This window comes from Camelus dromedarius, chromosome 30, assembly GCF_036321535.1.
Source record: "Camelus dromedarius isolate mCamDro1 chromosome 30, mCamDro1.pat, whole genome shotgun sequence".
In the NCBI taxonomy this organism is placed as follows: Eukaryota; Metazoa; Chordata; class Mammalia; order Artiodactyla; family Camelidae; genus Camelus; species Camelus dromedarius.
In genome coordinates, this window is record NC_087465.1 from 18,263,285 (window position 1) to 18,287,355 (window position 24,071).

At 39.3% G+C, this 24,071-nt stretch overlaps 1 protein-coding gene across 5 annotated transcripts in view; it reads right to left on the reverse strand.

The window, feature by feature from the left end:
* TPD52 (tumor protein D52) overlaps positions 1–24,071 on the reverse strand; it is a 159,095-nt gene that overhangs the window by 77,685 nt on the left and 57,339 nt on the right. For 2 of the 5 annotated variants that reach the window (XM_031441431.2, XM_010979396.3), the window contains exons 3-8: positions 18,980–19,128; positions 17,261–17,362; positions 16,181–16,207; positions 9,389–9,430; positions 7,725–7,773; positions 1,263–4,023 (exon numbers count right to left, since the gene is read on the reverse strand). In XM_031441431.2, coding sequence (XP_031297291.1) covers positions 3,904–4,023; positions 7,725–7,773; positions 9,389–9,430; positions 16,181–16,207; positions 17,261–17,362; positions 18,980–19,128 — 489 coding nt within the window. In that variant the 3' untranslated portion in view covers positions 1,263–3,903. Of the gene's footprint in view, positions 1–1,262; positions 4,024–7,724; positions 7,774–9,388; positions 9,431–16,180; positions 16,208–17,260; positions 17,363–18,979; positions 19,129–24,071 lie in introns of those variants that run through there. The other 3 variants (XM_064480896.1, XM_031441432.2, XM_064480898.1) reach the window with 3 other exon arrangements.

Sequence of the window (24,071 nt, forward strand, 5' to 3'; positions counted from 1 at the left end):
AGAAACAGCAAATGAGAAGGAGTGTAAAGGACTGAGCAGGTCTGCACACTGTCCTTGCCAGCACCAGTGCCAAACGTAACATCAACTCTCAAGGCAATGCTTTAACGTCTCCTTGGCACCTTCTGACCCTGCTCTACTCCTTGAACCACACCTTCCTTCTTGATTTATTAAAAATACAAGCTTCTTTTTTCCCATCTAGCCTGCAAATTGTTTGTATGCTTTGCAAAAATACTATTAATGGCAGATAATAAGTGAATAAAAAACAGTTCGAAGTCCTGGCTCCACGTCTGCTGGCCATGGTCTCATCTATGAAACAGTGACAGCCTCACATCCTTGAGTAAAGAATTAAAGGAAATGGGTGTGAAATGCCCAACGCACTTACTGAACACTCAATAAATAGGGGCTATTAGTGGCGAGGTGGAGGTGACCAGAAGGTGATTTAGAAATCCATGCCTCTCAAAATGCATGAACACCTGGAAAAAAAGACAGTGCTAGTGATACACTGGGAGGTATCAGCATCACGCTAAACATAGCCACGTCAACCACAGAGATGAATTAAGATCATTAAGAATATCACGTAGAAGATGACCAGATATAGGCAATAACACTTAAGGACTTGGAAGAATACCAGAAAACAGTCAAACTGGATTGTAAGAACAGAATTCATTCTAAAAGCCAAGGGGGAAACTGAAATCACGTTGGGATGGAGTGTTAAAGTCATCAAGTAGCATTTATTTCAGTATGAAACCCTGGCAGGTGATGGACGTGTGCAGGCCCTGCCCTCTGGGGGCTCACAAACTAAAAGTGAGTTCTTTGGGGCTCATTTTGATTTGGGTTCTTCTTGATTTCAGAATCGGAACATGGAAATTGAAATCTAAGGTTTTCAGGTTTATTTAAAAGGGATAATGCCTTACTATTAACTCTAACCCAGTCTGGCCTCCATAATTAACCCAGTTGCAATGGGACAGTCACTAATTTAATGACCAAATGTCTCTGCATTATGGACAAAGATCTGAGTTTTCATCTGAGTCTCAAGAGCTGTGAAGAAACGTGATCCTGATGTAGGGCCTCACGCAGCATCTCCTCTGGCACATAGACGGCAAAGTTACTTCTGAATAGCTTTCCTGTAGCTTATTGTTTGATACACTGATGCCATAGCTGCTCATGGTTCTTTCTCTACCCAGGATAGGACAGCAAGGGTCAGGAGAGAAGTTGTATCATCAATGTTATCCTCAACAGGCAGGTAATACGTACAAAAGAACCCATACCCAAACTAGAATTTTTATTGTTTTCAAGCACTATACAAAAATAATAGACAGTGTGTATTTCTTGATTAACAGATCCAGAAATAGTCCAAATTAAACATGTTTTTTTCCTCTATTTCAGTAGTTTATTTGCATTACTATTAGGATAATTCAGTGAGTACTACTCTCTTCCATTGATTACTTTGGCCTCAACAGGCATAAGAATTCTTGCTTTATTTCCCAGAGACTCCATACATTAAGGACGTTCCTTTGTAATAAGGGGATAATTCCAGGAATTACTTTTCTTCTGTCACACTGCTTGAATCGCTAACAATCTGCGATTTTACTCTCGAGTTGCTACGTTCTTAAGAGTGTCAAACAGAAAACATAGTGGAGTGACCAGGGCCCCTCTCTGGTGTTCTTAGTAATTACTATGTTCTGAATTGCTTAAATGCCCTTGAATTCATAATACTGAATCTTCCACAAAGACTATTTGAGTAATACTTCTAAGTTGATGTTTATTTTTCTAAATTTATCCCCCCTCTACTTTTTGCTACTTTTAAGAGGCAGAGTACTTTGCAATACATTAAATCATCTCTAGACTAAGTGGAGGTGGATGTCTAGAAAAGTGATTCTCCAGTTTCTTCTTTCACAACCATCACCAGCAGCCACATACATCCATGCCACCTTCCAGCCCTATTTCTATCATTTCCCCCCAATAAAGAGATTTGAGGATATTTTACTCAACTAAAGAAATTGCCATCCTCTCCATTTTGCCTTGTTAAAAAGACAGTAATAGGGCAGGACACCCAAGAAACCATGTGATGAAGAGATGTTATGATAAAAACAACTGAAAGACTAGTTGGTTGAAAAAAAATAATTTAACACCTATGTTGAATAACCACAATATTTCTATAAAAAGACAGATTTCTACAGATTCACCCCTCTGGGACAATGCTTCAACAACCTTTGCCTTAAAGCCCCTTCAAGTAAATAATGTATGTCAGTCTGACACCATGAAGCAGTGATTTAAAGCAGATGGTTAAAAAAAAAAACTGCCTTTTTTAAAAAAGTATGGATACCAGTTGATTATTCAATAAGCTGTTTCCAGACCACTGGTCTCGTAATAAATCTCGAGACCTAGACTACTGATACACAGAATTTATTAAGCTTTTCACATGTAATAGAGCATAGTTTTAATTGCATCTGAAGTGCTAACAAGAAGCTGTAACAATCAAGAATGGCAGCGTGTTATTTTATAACAATCAACACTTGTGGCTTTTCAGATTTGGTTTTCATAATATATAGTATTATCCCAAAGTAAATCTAGTCATGCTTTTTAAAAAATGCTTTAGGTCACTCCAAGCTTGGCAATTAACATTTGGCATAAACAATAACAGAACAATCACTACTTGATAAATAACAAATACAACAGTGTAACCATATACAGCACAAGGAAAAGACAGTGGTCGTGAGTAGCTATTACAGTTACCAGAGTACCTTGGCCTCCATGCAGATACTCCCGGAGGCTTTGGTTCATTCAGCCCTGACACTCAAGTTTTCAAAGCTGGGGGCAATGTCTGCAGTATCACTTTATAATTTCTAACACACTGAAAACAAATAAGTAGAAAATGATGAGTTGATTCTTATTAATGCATTAAATCCTCAGGAGTTATCACCAACCCCTTAGTAGAAAAATGTTTCAAGTTCTATTAGTCATATAACTTCGTGTGCTTATTTTAAATGGTGCTAAATGAATTAAATGAAGACAACAACGTTAAACCTAATGTGATTGATTTTAGCTTTTCGGCTACCTAGATCTAAAAAACTTTCAGGCTTTAGAACTGAATGTTTTGAGGAGAGTGTTCATATTTCAACCTATATGCGTGATTCAGAACGTTATTTTACAATTTCCTCCAAAACTAAAGTTTCAATCTGGTGAACAGTAAGTTGATGTAAGCAGTTTAATAAGCAGCACACTGAAATGGTGACTGTCACAGATGGTGCTAAACAAGGATGTGGAGGGTTCCACTCTCAAGCCGCCTAGGATTTTGAATCACTGTACATCTTGTCATTTATAAAATTATAACAAACTGAATATAGAGCTGATTTTAGTTTGATGTCTTCAGAGACCCAAGATATAAGATACCTTACACCAAAACTGTGTTTTTATTTGAAAACATTTTCTTGTGGCCAGTAGTTCTTCCCTTGGAAGTAAAGAAAATTATGCCAAAACTTTTAATAACCAGGATACAGCAAATTTTAAAGAACAATACTAGTTAGGAATCAAATATACAGAGATTCAAAGAGAAAAAGAAAATCATATAGAAGACAAAGGTCAAACTACTATCCCAGATCCAGAGCAATTTTGTAAAAGAGGAAAACAATGATCATTCTAGTGAGGATCCCACGTACTATGCGTGTTTCTATACTGATGTTTCCTAAATAAAGGGCCTTGAATGCACATGAAAGGGTGTTTCCCAGGAACAGAGGTGAAGATGTTTTTATGTCGTTCAACCCACAAACTATTTGGTCAAAAGAACATGTAAAGCTAAATGAAAGCACATCTGGTGGAAATTCATGGCAATGACTGTTGACAAGATGTGCTTAGATCTCGCTTGCAGCATCTGGCAGTGAGTAGCAGAACAAAAGGAGGATCTCACAGGCTTTCCTGTGTCTGTTCTGGAAGAGGCTCCGTGGTGGTGGCACTGGCATTTGCAGTCGAATTCAAGACTTCTCCAAAATCACCGCCAGCAGGCTTGGTTCCCCCTACTTTAGACTTTTAAAAGTTCAAAAAGGAAAAGACGTTATGAAACAAACTTTGCTGACTCTACATAAAGTAACTTTAAAGAACAAAAAATCAGGAACCTGATAGCTCAGTGATTATATATGTATAGAATGTAGTGCTGTTGTGGTGCTCAGTGTGGTTTAATTAAAAAAAGAAACTTACACAGACTTCCCTGCTGAAATATTCAAATTGGCAAATTCTTTTCCCCAGCTTATTCTTCACAGCAAAATGTAACGAATTTTTTAAGACCCATTATTCTAAAATAGCTATTGATTTCTGTTTATAGTTGAGTAACACTTCCGTGAACTGAGTACAATGAAGAAAAGAAATAACGTGTATGCTTCCCAGTTACAGCATAAACTTTCTAACCTTTTGCTATTTAAAGTGTGCGAGGACCTTGAGACCCAGCATCACCTGGGAGCTTGTTAGAAAACTGGAACCTCAGACTGGCCTCCCCACCTCCGTCTGCAGAACTGAAATCTGCACTTTAACAAGATCTCTGGATGCTTCCTACACATAATAGTTTGTGAAGCACTACTACAAGTTACCTGGCCTGAACATTTATCAATAAACATTGGTTTGAATGAATATATCTGCCTTACACTTGTACAATACTGTATGCTTTTCAGAACCCTTAGAGATGTCACTGATCCTTAACGCTGATGTATCTTTGTGCTTGTGCAAGTGTTCTCTCTACCCCTCCCTTCCTCCCTCCACACCTCCTGCTTCCATCCCCTAACTGGCCAGCAGGACAGCTAACATTAAGAAACCAATCAGTGATCAAGGACGCAGTTCATAGTGGGTTTGAATCTGCCCTTGCTCTTAGCTCAGTCTTAACTGGCCAGACTCTAACTAATTGGAATCTAGCTGAAATTTTCTCATTATTTTTGGTCTCCCATCTAAAATCTTTGAAATATCTGAAAAAATTTGCATGACTTATATTCACTGTATATTTATGAAATTTATGAAAACATTCCTTAATCATAAGAAAATGTTAAGATCCCTTGCAATTCAACATGTCTAAAACTGAACTCCTCCCATGGCTGGTCCCATCTCTATTCTATTCTAAGACTTTGAATGGCAGTCCCACCTCCCAGTCAGACTCCTAGAGTCATCTTTGGTCCTTCCCTGTCTCATTCCACATCCAATCGCTAACTTTTTGTCTGTCATTTCTAAATTCTAAATATCGAGAGATGTCCCACTGGAGATGGCTTAACTCACTGCACCGTCATCTTTGGCCTGGGTTCCAACACCTTCCTCCCAACTGGTCTCCTTCTCCAGTCTTTCTCCCCTTACATCGGCAGGGCAGCCAGAGATCTTTCTAAAACGCGCAGAAAAATCTCTCAACGGCTTCCCACTTTTTCTTTAACATGGCCCATCCACTTCGTCTCCTCCTTAACACCTTAGAGCACAGCAAAGTTCCTGGTGTTCCAGGAATGGGGACCCAAAGCTTCAAATGTTCCCTTTAACCAAGAGGCCTCCATTTACAGGACTGCATCCACTGAGAAGCCCTCTCTGACCTTCCTTCCTGCCAAGCATTACACAGTTCCTGCCAGTGACCCTGACTGAAGCCTCTCCTGTCACTGTCATAGCACCTTACCTCACTTTATTTTGACTGGCCATCTAATTGTCTAAACACCTTGCAGAAAGATCTGTGTTTATCTTCCTCACTGAGGTTTTTCCGGTGTCCAACACTCATCTCCTGACACATGGCAAATGCTCAATGATCACCATTAATGACTCAATCCAAAATCTAAATGTAAGTATCTGCAGACCGGATGCTTAACTGAATACAAGTGTAAGTTAGAAAAACTGCATCCCAAGCTATAGTTTACAGCTTCCTTGGTGACTGATACGTGTTTAATGTACTATCCTTTTAAAAATCACATATTTTTCCACAAGGACCTCCTGTATAGCACAGGGAACTATATTCAATATCTTGTAATAACCTATATGGAAAAGAATCTGAAATACATATATATATATATTTCATATGTATATGTATAACTGAATTGCTTTGCTGTACACCTGAAACTAACATTGTAAATCAACACTTCAGTAAAAAATAAAATTTAAATAAATAAATATTATATGTTTTTATCTGAATAATTTCTAGGCATATTTTAAAAGCACATTTCACCACAATTTATAGAGTCTAAATATAATCAGGAGGAAAGAACATAATAAATGACTGGAAGTCTCTCCTCATCGTCAGTGTCAAAGAACACAGGTCCCCTGGTTTTCCAGGTAGTCGTTTCAAAAACTGACACTGAGGGGTAGAGTTTAAGAAGAGGCTGTGAAATGCCTGAAACACTGAGAACTGAATTCCTTGCAATGTACAGTTTGATTTCAAATATATGACTAGGCATTAATAAGAATAAAGCAGGCCTCTGGTACTGGCCTAGAAGAATGACTATGATATATTTTTGCTCATCAAGCACGCATTAAGTAGCTGTAATGTGCTAAGGACTCTAGGCCACTGAGAAGCACAGAGAGCAAAATGAGCAGGTGCCTGCGTTTGTGGGTTCACACCTGCTAGTGTGAATGAACAAGTTGTAGGACTGTGTGTACAGTGTGATTCCTTTTTGAAAAAACATTTATACCTGTATGTAGAAACAGAATGGGTGGGTAGTAGTGTTTCTATGTGCAAGGAAAAAAGATCCAGATCGTGGTACACTGTTTGGTTTTCCTTCCATAAGCATACCCTGATTCTGTAATTTTAAAAAGCTGCATTTAAAAACAAGTGACTCAATTACAATTCTGAAAGACCAAATCTGAATACTTATTTTTAAGCTGATTTATATAAAACAATTAAGATACTAGCTTTAGTCCTTAAAAATATCCACCATAATTATCAGAATTTGTTTTGGAAGAAATGAACATACTGGCTTTGGACAAAGTCTGCAGAGAAGACTGGGCAGTGGATGGGAACAGAACAACATTTCTGGTCCCTTGTGATCCTTGAAGACCTTATTGTTTTGAATATAGTCTTGAAGATAGTACAACTGACAAATTAATAAAGCTAATTGTTATAGGAAAATGTCCACCTTTACCAGAATCAAAGCAAAAAGTAAAACAATGAATCATCAATGATGGTGACCATGGCATCAGCATCATAATAAAAATTCCCAATAATTAAGGATTAAACAAACAATCTCCATCATAAGGCTATGCAGGCAGCCATTAAACATAATACTGAAAAACAATATTTAATGATACAGAAAAATGTTTATGATTTATGGTCTTAATTCTTCTTCAAAGCATGACAGCATAGTCCTATTACGTATCACTGTCCAGGTTGTGGGAGCAATTTTTTGTGTGTTTTATTCTTTTTGCTTTTCTAGATTGTTTTTCATTTTCTACAGTAAGATTATATTAAATTTGGTCCAAGTACAAAAGTATTTGACATGAACAATGCGAAAAGCAGCACAGACTTCTAAAGTACCCTTGTTTTTTAAATTACACATTTCTTTTCAGTACTTATGCTCCATGCTAGAACAAACACTCAAAAAAAATGATTAAAAGAGTACATATCACCTTAAAGACCCATTGATAATGTAAAGAACAGTTATTAAATTTAGTTAAATATTTTTTAGGGAGAAATACTAATTTGCATAATTTACCCACACCAAAGAAAGTTAAGGCACCAAACGAGATAATGCAACGACCCTATCCATCATCTCTCTACTTGCCTTTAAGTTTTCCACCTTTTCTTCAAATGATTTGAAAGTTGGGGAGTTTCTATGGAGAGAAAAGAAAAACAGTAAAATTACAAACACTGAACCAAAAAATCCAACAATTTTGAAAATATTATTATGGTATTCCTCTTTGCCATTATTCTCAATCAGCAAAAGAACACATAGAGCATAAGGAACACCTGTACCACAGGCGTGCAAGCATACATCCAACTACGTCTTACTATGTAAGATTATCGACTTCTGTTCAAGGTTTCTGCAGTGATGCCCTTTTGATTCCATGGAAAGAGCCAGTCAGACATACAGACACAGTCAAGTCCATGTGTGAGGAGAGGGAACAAGGTCAGGTAAAACAGCGATTCTGTCACTTCCCCAACCAACCTGTCACGGTACAAGAAAATGCCACTGTTCGATCAGTCTGATGCTCCAGAACTCGTGTGTAAAGTCACATATCGCCTGGCAAGATTTCTATACAAACCCCCATCACCTAAGCAGGACAAGCAGACCCTAGTAGGTTCCACAACAGGGATCCTGGCTCCCAGGAGCAGCTAACAGACGAGGGACCAAAAGGAAGGCTGTACCCACTTCACGGAGCTGCCCCAAATGACAGAAGCACCTTGAGCCCACAGGAGGCCTCGCCTGCACCTTCGCATCCGTCCGTCCATATGAATTAAGGAGGATCTCAGCGCCTGCGTCACTCCCACCTGGGTTTCTGAAGCTTTTCTACTGTTCACCTGCCCTCCAAGATCCTTCCTACCACCAAGATGACAAAGGTGAGGGGGGGAGGGAGGGGTTTCCTCCTTCCCACCGCGGCTGTGGGCAGCTGGTCCCAAAGCGTGGTCCCCAGACCAGCTGCATCAGTGGCTCTTGGGAAGTTGTCTGCAATGCACATTCTCAGATCCCACCCCAGGCCTACAGAATCAGAAACCAGAGGTGGGGTCCAGCAAGCAGTCCAGGCAGTTCTGATGCACACGGAAGTTTAAACCTAGCATTGTAGTGTTAAAAATCCTCCACCCCTACAGAGAGGTCAGCTGAGGGAGCGACGAGTGACACTTGCAGGTGCTTATGGATGAAAGAGGACAGCAGAATCAAATCACCAAATGTCACAGTGGGACGAGGGAAGTAGAAATGAAGAGGGTGAAAGGAAAGGGGACTGTAACCAAAGCTGATGAAGACAGAGGTGGTGTGACACGTACGTCCGTGAAAAGAGGAGGTTGATTAGAGGAGCAGCGTTCACTTTTTCAATTAAACAGATTCCAGATATGAAACAACTTCACAGGGTTACAAAATAAAGCAGAAGTCATAATTCTTTTCTTAAAATCTTTTTTTAATGGACTTCTTGTGCCCAGCCTAACACTGGGGGAACAGCAACGGCAAACTGGTAAGAGTTTCCACGCAGCTTGTTTAGAGCAGATTCTAACTCCTACTTCAGAACAGTTCAAGTTAAACATCTAAATAAAGAATAAGAAAGCATCAAACTGGGGGAGGGTGTAGCTTAAATGGTAGAGCACATGCTTAGTATGCACGAGGTCCTGGGTTCAATCCCCAGTACCTCCATTAAAAAAAAAGCTAATAACAGATACGTAAACAGACCTAATGGCCTCCCCTCCCTCCAAAAAGGAAGCATCAGACAAACTACATTTTGTAAAAATATACTTTACCTCATTGCAGGCATGCTAATTGAATGTTGAATGGAGCGTATACTAAGAGGCAGCATTAAAAAGAGATAGAAATGGAGTTAGTAAAGTGGTGATTAGACACTGTACAAAGCAAACAAAACTTAGCTTCCTAGAAGCTTGTTCTTGTAACACCATGAAGAATTACCTACTTTTTGAGGTGGAGGGGATCAAAATTATTCCAACATAATTTACTTTTTATTCATGAGCCAATTTAATCCCAGCAGTTAATAGTGCTAACAATTCAACTTTGCATTTTTATAGCACTCTGAAAACTGACAAGAGCTTTCACCTCTCTGTCAGGCGTCTAGCATCGAGACTTAAAGGTTAAATAATTTACCCAAGGTCACAGCAGAATCATGAATGGAACTTGGGTCTTGGAGACTCCTAAGCCAATGTTCACCGCCTCCCCTCAAAAAATGAAGCACACACATTCAGGCGCGTGCACACACACACACACACGAGGCCACAGAGGGGCTCCTGCAGCCGCCTTTTTCTCACATACTTGTTACCAGAATAGGAAGGTTTCAAAGTAAGTCACTACTCGACATCGTCAAGTAACTTCAAAATCACATATCACTCCTTAGGAGCAGCGGTATCAGTTTTCTAATAAGAGATAACCTGTACTTCATTCCAATTAAACTAAACGTTCTTTTGAAGGTCATAAAAATAACGTTTGCCCCCCTGTTTTACCAGGACTAACTTTTTACTCACGGGCGAAACAGTTCCCTGTCCATTCCAGGTTCAAAGTTAACTACTATCCAGCCATCTCCCATAGAGACCAACTCACAAGGTCAAAGTGCCTCAATTCTCAGGCTCACAAAGTCACTGTATGCGCTTTGCCAATGCTGTTAATATCCTAATAACATTCTGATCACTGACAAGCATTTTGGGGGAAGCTGGACAGTCCAAGGTATCAATTCTCAACTATATTTAAATGTTGTTGTGCCTGTTTATGATTTAGTTTTCTCCAAGACTTGGTTGTTACAAATAACTCTGTGTTTCAAATGTAGCTCCTCAAATTTAGATTCGCATTAGTATGTAAAAATATGGAGCATGATCCTGATATGAATCAAAAAGAAGCTGGCAGTTCAGACAGTCAAGATGATGAGTAAAATGTTCAGACAGCTTTGTACTTAATGTTGCACATGACACAGGAAAAGACCCACTGTCGCTCAGCATCCTCTCCATCCTACAACAGCGGTAGATACCTTGGGTATAAGACTATATTCTGGGAGGAATGTAAGAATTTTTTTCCTGCTGTATCTACTGCAGTGTACTGGGACCATATGGGAAAGATGGGGATTAACGAAGATCATCTTTCCTAGCTTACACCAGAACCCTGAAGTTACCTGCCCTTCCTTGCAGCCTTCTAAAGAAGCCGCCTATGTAGCCACATTGCCAAAGCCACCTCCACCATCACCAACAGAATAAGTGGATCAGTAGAGCTTCACCCACCACAGTTAACCCCTGGGCAAGCTACAAATTGTTTAGACCGAATTAAAAAAAAAAAAAGGTTTAAGACAATTATGATTCTTAACATGGGATTTTGTAATTAGAGGACACTATGACACTGGTCAGTTAATAGTAGGTACTTGAGCTAGAAAGTCATGTAGGCTTCGATGTTGAGGAAAACCATTTTGGGGACCAGGTAGAAGCTGCAAGGATGCAGAGGAAGTCAGTTCCCCAAGAAAGGACTGAACATAAGCACAGAGAAAGGCAGAGAAGTGAGGGAGCGATGACCATGCGGGGAAGAGGGCTCAGTGGGAGAGGAGTGGGTGTCTCGGTTTCTTTGCTTTCTAGAAGCTACCGTGATTTCTAACAGCTTTCCAAACAGCAAGGACCATCTGGGTGGGGCATGGGCTTACTTCCTTTCCTCTCCTTGGATTCCAAAAGAACTGTCTTTCTATACAACACATCCCCCTTTTCAGGTAAACTGAAACAAGAAGGCAGTGGGGAGCCATGTATGACTCATCAAGGGATCTGCTGTGGATTCAGTAAGAAACGGATGGTGGTGGTGCATCAATGCGGGGCGATAGCAGGAGGGCAGGGGAAACTGATGAGTAGGTACACAGTCAGGAGAAGACACTCAATAATGTTGGAAATACACACAATTTTTTAAGTATTTCATTTTTACAGTATTACCATGAGGAAGGACTACCAATACGCTTCCAATAAAACCAAAGTAGGAATGATAATTTGGGGCATTTAAGTTATTAAGTATGTAGCAGGTGCCAATGATGTCTGTGATACGACTTGAAGAATGTTAAAGATGATCACTTTGAGAATTCTAAGAAATAGCACAGCATCTCTTATAAAGGACTTTAGGATCCTTTATAGGATCATGACAAAATCATACTTGCTGGTGCTGAGTTTCAATTAGCAGCCAAAGAATTTAAACATTTGAGTGCCAGGAAGAATATACCCACGAAACAGGTTTAAGTGGGAATGTGTAAGAAAAAGCAAGGAAGTGATTACAATAAATTGTTTATTTTGTGATAAATCACTGAGTTGGATTTCTGTATGTTTTACATTTCACAGTAAGAAAAGATTAAAAATGCACCCACTGAACAGAGAATGAAATCAATTAAATCACTACAAAGCCAAGGTCTCCCCACCTTGGAGGCACCATTACAGCAGGAAGAACCATGTCAAGCTCCCTCCCCCCCCCCCCAAGTTATCTGAACTTCTCTACAGGTCACGTTTAAATGAAATGTTCTTTTGTTGGTGGCTCATCTGCAATCTAACAGTCGGGCCGCTGTCTGGCCATTTCTAGCTTCTCTGTGGAAGGTTACACAAAGCTTCAACTCGCATCTCCAATTTCACTGGTTTAAATATAATATGGAAAACTTTAAAAAGCAAAAAGCCATGTTGCTGCTGAGCCAGAACTACCTCTAACAGATATATTGTGAGGGTTAGTTAGAAGCCATAAAGCAAATTTTGTTAAAACGTTTTCCAGCTTGATCTTAACCCTCAAACCTAGTAACCAATAATCAAAGTAGGAATGTAAGTTTGGGCTCCTCAGAACACTGGGGGAAAAAATTAAAGAGGGCAACCTGATTCTCACTCAGACTCACTAAGTACTTCACAATCTAACATTACTCTTACCTTGGAGAGGTATTTTTTTTTTAAAGCTGAAATGATTTTTAAATTTTTCCTTGTTTCTTACCTGTTTATTTGATCCTTTCATCCCTAATAATAATAAAGGGGGAGGAGGGGAGGGAAGCAGTGGACAGAGAAAGGAGAGGTCGTGGTGAACGTGGCTGACCGCTCACTGTGTGCCCGGCCTGCCTGTGAGAGCCATCCAGGTATTGTCATTCCATTTTGCCCTCAAATTAATCTCCTGATTGTAGGCGATGAACCTGAGTGCCTGGAGGGCCATAGTCTTAACTGATCATGGGGAGTCAGAACAATGCAGGGGGGAGTGCAGGCCCCTGAACCCGGGTGTGCTGGGTTCAAATCCTGGCCTTCAGCCACGCGGCTGTGTGACCTGGGGCAAGCCCCTTACTCTCTCTGTGGCTCAGTTTTCCTCATCTGTAAAATCAGAAAAATAATAGCACCTACTATATATGGTCATGCCTGGAACATAACTGTCCACCATTATTATTATTATTACAGATGACTCGTAACTGAAACACACATTAATATTTATTTCATATTATTTTCTTTAGAGCTTTCAAATTTCACCCAGCTAATGCTTTGATTGGTAATTTGAACCCTACAGTCTAGAACAGCTCCTGGCACAAAGCTGTCATTCAGTAAACACTTCTGAATAAAAGAATGAATGAATAAATAATTACAGTAACAAAAATTAGGAAATATGGGTGTGACAGAAAAGTTCATGAAAGCTTTTCAAATTTGAATCCAAAGGTACTCTATGTTAACAAGAGAAATGAGATCATTTCTTTTCCTATTAAGTGGCAGAAATTTTCAGCAAAATGGAATTGTCTGGAATGACTTTAATAAGCCCAAAACAAACACACAAAAAATCTAGAGGTTTACAAGAGGCAACACACACATAAAAAGGAGAAATTGCCTTTGAAGAGAAAGGCAATGTTAATTAGCATTTCCTCTTAAATGTATCAGAAATATTTGACTAACGAGGCTACTGAATTACGAGCACATGCTATTAACGCTAACATTGATGTTTAACACTGCCACCAAGAGACAGGAGAAGGCTCTTTTAAAGTTTCTCTCAAAAAAAAGGCATGAGTCAATGTTTAACCATGACGATGTGTAAAGAAAAAGCAAACGGGAGAGGAGTGAATGGGAACACACTACGGGGAGAAAAGTGGTCTGTCCCCAGAGGGCCTCTCAGGAGGGCGCGCATCACCCGGTCCTAGGGCTGGTCCTCGATCTCCTGGCAGCAGCAGACACCTAACTGTCAGGGCGTCAAAAACAGATCTCTCTCTCTCTCCTCTCCTCCTCCTTCCTCACCCACCCAAGGCATACGACAAATGTCTGCATCCCGACTGCGAATTTATTAACTGATAATGCAGTACAATAAAAACTGTTGCTGACTCTAACAATTCAAGTCAGCAGAATGTCCATGATTCCATCAGACAGTGAAATCAGCCCACAGGTCTGCCAGGTTCGCCTGGACTCAGGACACAGGGGAGTTAAGATTACCCGACTGTTTCAAGCCCTGGAAGAAAGGGGCTCCTGTGTCCACCTCCTGGGAGGAAAAGAAACACTCAGATCTGCTGCCCCAGCTCCTCTCCCCCAACAGCTTGGGGGCCTGTGGCCAGTATCTGCCTCTGCGACTGACTCATCTAAAAGATGCGGGTTTTCTTCATGTGTGTGTTCTACTACATATGTTCTGTTACATATTCTATGCTTCTATTATGTGTTTTCATATATTTTGTTATATATGAACACATTAAATCAGATTATAGTTAGGACACCTTGGCCTAGAAATGATTTTTTTAAGTGACTTTACCCAACATTGAATCTGCGAGAAAAAATTCCAAAATTTAGCTTTCAAAAGATAATCTTTTCTTTTTAACTGTTTTTTAAAATGTATTTTATTTAACTTATTTTTTTAATTGAAGTACAGTCGATTACAACGTGGTAATCTTCTGTCTCCCATTTCCACGTTATAACGTAAAGCCTTACTTTAACCTGCATGTACTGATGCACAATATACTATTCACTCAAAGCTGGACTGAAAATGGTAGCGTATAATCTCAATTATGCATATTTTTAAATACAATGAAGAAAGTGACTATGTAAGGAGCTGAAAAAGAGCAGCTCAATTTGTGTCTGGTGAATTACGAAGAGCACATTCTGGGCCATACTTACGCACCTTTGCTTAATGTTTTTAAAGGTATAAAGAAAGAACAGTTATACATACTAATGAAGCACATTCCTCAACAGCACTGACACATTTTTACATTTCTGTTTCTATTACATCTAACGTTGTATAATCAGGTATTAACAGGGATATTCCATTCTTAACTCGCCCCCAGACCCCACTTCCTTCCTGCACTCCATCCACTCAAAGATTTTAAGCTCTTTCTGAACGAGAATCCTGGTCTAGGTTATACCCTTTGGACCTGTCCACAGTAGGCACTTTAATGCTAGCGGGATGGATTATGTGAGCAAATACGTCCTCACACAACTCAACTAAATTCAGATAAAACCACCTTAACAGTTACCTAAAGCACTTAAGCCATTTTTAATTGAACACCAAAGATACGGAATCAATCCCATCACTATTTCTTGATCTTTTTTAGCACAACTTTAACTTTAAAGAGTTCAACACTTAGAGTTTGCTCACCTCTATGATTTTCTCTGCCTTCCAGGGCCAAGTGTCACTAAGAAAGGGCCTCAGCTGTGAGTACCTATTTGATTACTTAAGAAGGCAAAGAACCAGGCTATACAGCAAGTGACCGCTCGAGAAGACCATTTGCATTAATAGGAACACAGATGGAGACAACCGTATTGCCCTCCTGCTTACACTCTAAAGTCCTTTCCCCTCCTTTAGTTTTCTCTGACTACTAACTGGATAATCAGAGAGTCTGTAATAGGAGAGAGAGGAGAGGTTTGCGCGATATCACAAAGATTCCTTCTTACAAGGCATGCTTTGGGCTGACATCTTTTTAATGTGCTTTCCTTTTCAGCCTAATATACTATATCTTTCCTTTTGCAACCATGCAATTTCTTTGTGTGCATAAAGAATGCAACTAGTATAAAAAGTAATAAAATAATAAACACTATAAGCTAATAAGATAAGCACTAAAAAGTGCAAAGTAATGGTATATTTTATCTTAGACATACTTTACCACAATTTAAAAAATATTTTTCAGAGTAACCTGTACAAGACGGAAGACTAACATTGTGAGACAGTCCATATGCTGCCTATTACAAACTGCATAATGGAACCCAGGTGAAGGAGAATTCCAACATCTTTACAAAGGCACCAAAGAAATTAAAGCATCAGAAACAAACAAAGTCAGACATTAAAAGGGAGGAATTCTGCATGCCATGGTAAAGCTGCTTCTTTTTACCAAAAAAAAAAGTAAAAAGAAATGTCAAAATTGTTTCCATGTCACTTGAACCACAGCGTCAAATTATGCTTCTTTTAATTTCTCCATTACTCATGGTATACAAGAAACCCTCCCTTGAAAACAGGAATGCACCAGAGAAAAGGTATTCCAAAATGCAAGGAAATTATGTACTGGACAAACACGACCATCCAATGTGGCATAATAATCTAATAAGCACACTTGTCTTAGACCACTCTCCGGCTGCAGCGATGGTTCAAACTCTCCTTACCTAAAGGAATGTGAAAAGGCTTGCAATCTGCAAGAAGCCAGAGTAAGCATTAAAAAAGAAAGGAAGTTCCAGTAAATCTAAAACAATTAAATAACCTACATTTAAAAAGTCACATAAGGTTTTAACTAAAATCTAAAGGGGTATACAGTCAAGTCAGCAGAGGAAGAAAAGAGAACCCCTAAGGGAAGTTACATAACTGTCAAAAGGGTTTAAGAAAGCTATGTTTATCACATTATGTTTAAAATGATAATAGTCCAAATACAATGAGCAAGTCATTTAGCTTTTTTTGGTACACAGTAGCATACATCAGTTAACCAAACTTATTTAACCAACAAAATTCTGGTTGTAAAATCTACTTTCCCCACAAACAAAAACCACAAAGGCATGCAATCTGAAAGGTTTAAAGAAAACACACACACACACACACACACAAATCTTGCATGCCAACGGAAGCACAGCCGATTTAATCCACGTTTGTCATTTTCAGCGCTGTTTTAATCCACGTGGCGGGTGGCGCGGGGCAGGGGTAAACACAAAAGCACCGTGAAGTGGTTTTATCAAAATGGCCAGGAAAAGCCTGCAGACTCATCTAAATGTAAATGCAAAATAAAAAGCAACAGCTCAAAACAAGACCGGGGCCTCAGCATGAAGAGATGGAACAAGTCAGTTCACAAATGAGCATGTTGTAACCACACCATGGTATAAAGGTGTACCATCCAGCAGCGAAGGCGGGACTCGGTCCAAGGGTGCGCTTCAGGGCTCCTGGACTCGGCCCCATCAACACAGGCTCGGCTCACAACCACAAGTTTGCAACCACGGAAGACATACTTACCCTGCATGATCCAGAAGGGCTAAAAGGACAAAAGTTCACAACCAGAATTTTTCAACAACCTTAAATGTACTCATAAGATGATTGTTTGGAAGGCTATGCCTGTAAGAATTTAGGGAAGCATTTCAGGTCCTGGCTTGAAGGAGTGCCCTCTCTCACTCAAAAGGAAGGGAACCCGTCAGGAAACTCAACCACGATAACCTGCTTTCATTTGCCTCAGTTTACTTAAGCAAGGAAAAACGAGGACGTACTTCACGTCTTCCAGCTTTTTGGTGATGACTGACCCAACCGATGAGAAAGCAGCTGAAGCCTTCTGTCCAGCCTGAGATAAGGTTTCAGATGTCTTCTTGTATCTATATTAAATTATAAAAGAACAAAGAAAAGTAAGCTACGCTTTCGAGTACCAATTAGTCAGAGTTCAGTGATCACCACCTCTTGGTGAACTCTTCAAAAACAAAAAAAGTTTCTTTTAGAACATCCAAAATTCTTCACAACCACCAGGTCAGTATCATCACATCATCTTCTCAAGCGTCACTTCAGACACCATCTTCTGCAGGGCCCTAGGACAGCCAGAAAGACAGAGGCCCCCAAAGGCAGCGCCAAAGAAATCAGGGTAGGGGCTAGAAATAGTCACGGAGCAAAGACCAAAAGGAGTCAGAATTGAATGAAACCACACCTCTTATTTTTTTCCTTTTCCACTTAAGCCAAACAAATCTGAACAAAATGAAATCAAATTTCTTATGTGCCTTTCACAACGTTATCTCCTACAAAATGGCCAGAAGCAAGGTAGGGCCCATGGGTACTTTTTATTATCCAAGTCAGTTTGGGGTGCATAAAGACTTTTTTTCAGTTTTGCTTATCTGTAGAGCTATCAAATAAGGACTGATGGATTCCTGACAGAATAGGAGAATGACTCGAGTGGGATATTTGCTAGAGCACAAAGGTATGATTTATCACCTCCCTCTTCCCATCTCTGCAGGGATTTGCGGAAAGAAAAACAAAAACAAAGAATACGGTTAATATCCCCACACTAAGGAAAGGAATGCTCAGGCATTTTTACTTACTCACTCAAGATCAATACAAAAAAAAAACAAAACACACAGCTTATGATGATACAAAGATTAGCATTCTGCTTGTTTTCCCACTGCCTACTTCTATGGTCAGAAAATGGACAGAAGGGGGTGGGCACCTAGTGCGGGCAGGTCAGGGTGCTGTCCGCCTGGCTGGGCTGGTCACTGGATCAGCAGGCGGGACTGACCGGAGAACACAGTTGGGAGCCTGTTACTAGAAGCCTGCTCCTCCTTGTGCCCAGAAACAAAACTGCATCGTGATAATGCCTTATCCACACCTGTGATCAAAAGGGCCAGAAGATTAAGGGGTGAGCCTCTGCCACCAGCACATATCAGAGACAGCGACCTGAGAGTCTTATGCTACGTACAAAGTGGGGTCAAAAAAAGACTGTCTCTGTACTAGGTCAGACCTAAGTTCAAATCCCGCCTCCACATTTTGAGAGGGGTGTGACCTCAAAACTTGTCTGCCCTGTTTCACCACCTGCTCTATTGGCTTATTCTGAGGACTCAGGGACTCATGCATATTTCTGGCAAGTCAATATATAACATGTTTGGAACTTAAATTATCTTTCTTTTCTTTTTTTTTATGGAGGTACTGAGGATTGAACCCAGGACCTCGTGCGTGCTCAGCACAGGTCTCCCACTGAGCTACACCCTCACCCCCAAATTTTATTTCTTCAACTCACATATAAGGCTGGCTTGCTTTCTATTTCCTGAAACAGTTTGAAAGGCTGAAGTCAGAGAAGAGAATCAGATACACTTGAGAACTAGGGGAAAGTGCCCTGCGCAGCACAAAGAAAAGCAGTAGAAACATTCTCATTCCCCACTTCCCCGCCCCAGACCAAGAGAGCACAGTGTCCTTTACATTCTCAAGAAAAATGTAGGATCAAGGGAACATACGCAGATGTGGCTGTCACATCCTGCCACCCTTTGGCAATGTTCTGTTTTAGTTCCTGCAGAGAATTGATCCCAAGTTTCCGCTTGATCTCTGCTAGATGCTTCTCTTTGGCTGCCAACACTTGAGACAGAGTCTGGATTTCCTCTTCCACCTGCAAGGAAGGGGGTTGGGGTAGGAATACAGCAAGAGTCGTTCAGAAAGTTAAGGCAGTTAGTGCAAAACTATACTCAAAACTCCAGTCATTTGAAAACATTTTTGATTCATCTATCTGCCTCTTTAAAATCAACATATACCATGGCATTAAGTGAACTGGTTACATGTTGATCTCTCCCAGGGAGCTGCTTTTTTCTCTCCTTCCTATTTCTATCTTGAGTCGTCCTCAGCCTGCTTCCCTCTCCCTACACTTCCTTACTCAGTTATCTGATAGAGGCTTTAAAACCTCTACACAGATAATATTCGAATTACTCTAACATCCACTATTTCTGACCTCTGGGTTCGTGTTTCCAGCTGAATATTTCTGCTTGAATGCCCATAAAAACTCGTATGCGTGTATTATGCCAAACTTATCTCCATCCTGCAACAAAACACACACAACCAAGCCAAATCAAAAGCCAGCCTTCTTGCATATTTCATATGAGTTTATACTCCAGTACAAACCAGAGTTTATACTGTCAGCCTCAGTGTCTGCCAAAGTCACAGGCGCAGAGAAAAAGTGTCTCCCCTAGAGAGTTCTGCAGAAGTCCCGTGTGGACCCCTTGGTGCTGCCTCTGCCTGGTGGTTGGAAACAGGTCCCTGACCCAAGGGCAGCCAACTCATCGAGTGGCTACCAACCAGTGATGCCCCTGGTGTGAAAAGAGATGCTCAACTAATCAGTCTTTCTCGTTCAGGAATCTGAGAAACTGAGATCACATTGGGAGGAGAAGCTGGAAGGACTTGGATGAAGAAGCCCTGAAGAACAGGTAGGGCACAGTGAGATTGTGAGGTGTTAGGGAACCTTAAACATACCTGAGGAGGCCAAAACTATAAACAGAAGCTATTGGGGGAAAAAAGACTTACAGACTAGAGGAAGAGCCAAGAAAACAGAGGGAAAGGGCAGATTCATGGAGAGAAATAGATACCATGTGGAAGAGACTCCTGCATCCAAAAGCTGAAAACCTGGGTCCCTACAGTACAGTTGGCCCTCCTTATCCACAGGTTCCACATCCACAGATACAACCAACTACAGATTGAAAATATTCGGAAAAAACAAGTTCCAGAAAGTTCCAAAAAGTAAAACTTGAATTTACCATGTGCAGGCAACTATTTACATAGCATTTACATAGGATTTACATTGCATTAGATATTATAAGTAATCTAGAGATGATTTAAAGCATATGGAAGGATGTGCGTAGGTTATATGCAAATACTATGCCATTTATATAAGGGATTTGAGGATCTGTGGATTTTGGTATCCACAGGGGTCCTGGAACCAATCCCCTGCAGATATGGAGGGAGAACCTTAGAAGGCTGCTTCTCTTGGCTTATAGCAAAGTTATTTTCTCAGCCTTGACCTGCACAACAGTTCCATGATTTCAAAGACAACATGGCCTTTAGAAACAACATAGAGTATTGTTAGACAAACTGGTAGCAGTCAACAAAAGGAAAGGAGGATAAATCAGATGTGATGTGGCCACAGCTGCCAAAAAAAGAGTAACATACTCTAAGATAGCATTAATCAGAATCCAGGTCCAGAACAAAAATAATCCTCTTGCTTGTGAGACAGGACCTCACATATTATACCCGTTTTGGAAGTCACACTTTGAGAAGTATTTTCACAAAGTGGGATATGAGAAGAAAAAGGGAACAATGAATACATAAATGAATGAATGAGTCAGTGAATGAGTAAGATTCAAAATCAAGTTTGATGACTTGCCCTAAGTCATCAAACTAATACTGTAAAGGCCAGAATTTCAACCCAGGTTTTCTGACTCCACTTCTCAGTTTACTGGCTAATTCTCATTGACATTGTTAGCTTTATAATACTTCTCTTTACCTGAACTCCAAATCTTCAGATACTTCAAAGAGTAGGCATAAAAGCTAAGTTTTCTACCTCTTGACACATCTCTGAAGTACTCTCTTCCCCTAATGAAAGTTGGGAAGAAAGACAACCATCTTTCTGAACAACACATAACCCAATATATTCCCTGCTCTTGTTGGTTAGGTTATGCTGCTAACATACCTAGCTCAGCACACCACAACAATTCCTTAATTCAACATTTATACGCATATATGAATCCCTGACATAAATCAAGAATGGCACAAGGTCCTGGGTTTTATGCCCAGTACCTCTACTTAAAAAAATTAATTAAAAAATGCATAAATAAACCTAATTTACTCCCCCCAAAAAAACAAAAAAAAATTTTTTAAGAAAAATGAAATGTTTTAAAAAAAATGAGTGGAAAAGTTACTACAAAGTTACGATAATCAAGACTGCATTCTAGAACTGAGAGTCCAGAAATAAACCCATACATTTATGATCAACTGATTTTCAACAAAGATGCTAAGACAATTGAGTGGAAAAGAATAGTTTCCCATGCACACAAGTGGTGCCGGGAAAACTAGATATCCATATTTCCATATGCAAAAGAATGAAGTTGGACTCCTAAGTCAGACCATACACAAAAATTAAGATGGATCAGAAATCTAAATGTAAAAGCTAAATTATAAAACTCTTAGAAGAAAACACAGAAGTAAAGCTTCATGACCTTGCTTTTAGATATGAGATCTCAAGCACGAGAAACCAAAGAAAAAAATAGATAAGCTGACATCATCAAAATTTAAAACTGCTGTGCTTCAAAGCATACCATCACGGAAGTAAAAAGACAACTGTCAGAATGGGAAAAACCCATGCAAATTAAAAATCAGATAAGGATCTAGTATACAAAATACATAAGGAACACTTACAATTCAATAGAAAGACAAATAATCCAATTAAAATGGACAATGGATTTAAACACATTCCACAAAAGAAGATATAAAAATGACCAATAATCATATGAAAAGATGGCCAGTATCATTCATTAGTAATCAAAGAAGTGCAAATGAGATACTACTTCAGCCCTACTAGGATGGCTGTACTCAAAAGGACAAATGATGACAAGTGCTGAAAGGATGTAGAGAAAATGGAACCCTCACACATCTCTGGTGGAAATGAACAACTGTGCAGTTTGGCAGCAAAACAGTTTGACAGTTTCTCAAAAAGTTAAACATGGAGTTACCATATGACCCAGCAATTCCATTCCTAGGTGTGTAACAAGAGAATTGAAAGCACATGTCTACACAAAGACCTGCACACGAATGTTCATAGCAGCATTATTCATAACGGCCAAAAAGTAGAAACAATCTGGATGTCCAACAACTGACTAAAGGATAAATAAAAGGTGGTAGTAGACCTATACAATGGACTGTCATGCAGCCATGAAAAGGACTGAGGGACTGATATGTTGTTACAACAGGGATGAACCTTGGAAACATTATACTAAGTGAAAGACGCCACTCACAAAAGACCACATATTGTTTGATTCCATTTATAGGAAATGCCTAGAATATATAAACAATATTTCAAAAAGGAGTGAAAAAATAACAAGTGAAGGATAATTTTTTATCTCCATTTTATTTAAGTTTCTACAGGTATTTCAAGCAGTGATTCTGATGTAAAAAACTGAAAACTAACATTTGGTTTAAATGTAAATGGTTTTTATTAGATCTAATTATTATTAATATTGTGATGATGATGATATAATTTGAGGTAAAGTAATAGCATATCTGCCACATGTCATGAAATGTTTAGAAAAATTGAATAAATTTCTGGTAACACGTGAATACCGTACAAATAAAAGGGTAAACGCACAATCATCAGAATTCATGACAACTTGGGTACAAGACTCAGTGCTGCGATGCATTACCTTGTGACCTTAACCTTCAGAATCTTGAATTAGGCAATAGTTTCTGCCATGTGCCAACGAAGCACAAGTCACCAAAGAAAAGACAAAAATTAAAAACTTCTGTGCTTCAAAGGGAACTATCAAGAAAATGAAAATGGGAGAAAATGTGTACATTTCATATGCCTGATGACTTCATTTGCTAAATAACATTACATAATCTATTGGCAGCTTTAGACCTACATTTCCTCCTGCATCACATCATCACAGTAGCACCTGCCTCATAACACTATAGTGAGGATTAATGAGATAATGATTGCAGAAAAACTCAGCTGCCCGCACAGTCTGCAGATACTAGGTGCTATTACTGTTATGTTAGTATTATTGGTAAGGAAAAAATGATACTGAGAGCTGGCAAGAATTTGGAAAACCTGCTTTCTCACGTACTATGAGAAACCTTCTGGGCGGCATTTTGACCTTGTTGGTGCACATGGGAATGACTCTTGTGTCCTTAAAACCCAGTCGACCGAGGGATTCTACTTCTAGGAATTTATCCTAAAGAACGAATTAAAGAGGTGCACAAAGGATTATATGTTAAGAATTTCTATCAAAATATTGTTCATAATAGCAAAACGGGCAACAACCTAAACATTTATAAATAATATGTCCATTAATTAAAAGTGAACCTGTAGCAACTTTTAAAATAATGCTGTGGAAGATTATTTACTGGCATAAAATTCTGTTTGAAGTTCAGTTAAGTGAAGGAAATGTACACGTGTGTATTCTGATGCCTTCTTAAAATACAGAAATTTATAGCAATACATACATAGAAAAAAGTCTGGAAACAGATCATCTAAAACTTTTACACTGTAGGTTATGTCTATACAATAGCAACAAAAAATCTGAAAAGTAAGTTAAGAAAATTCCATTTATAATCACATCAAAAAAATAAAATACTTCAGAATTAAGGTAACTAAGGAAGTACAAGACTTGTGCACTGAAAACTACAAAACATTGCTAAAAGAAATGAAAGAAGACCTAAATAAATGGAAAGACACTCCATGTTTATGGATTATAAGACTTAATATTGTTAAGATGGTAGTACTCTCCCAAATCAATCCTCAGAGTAAAGAAAAGCCAGACAAAAAATCCCAATGACATTTTATTGGGTGGG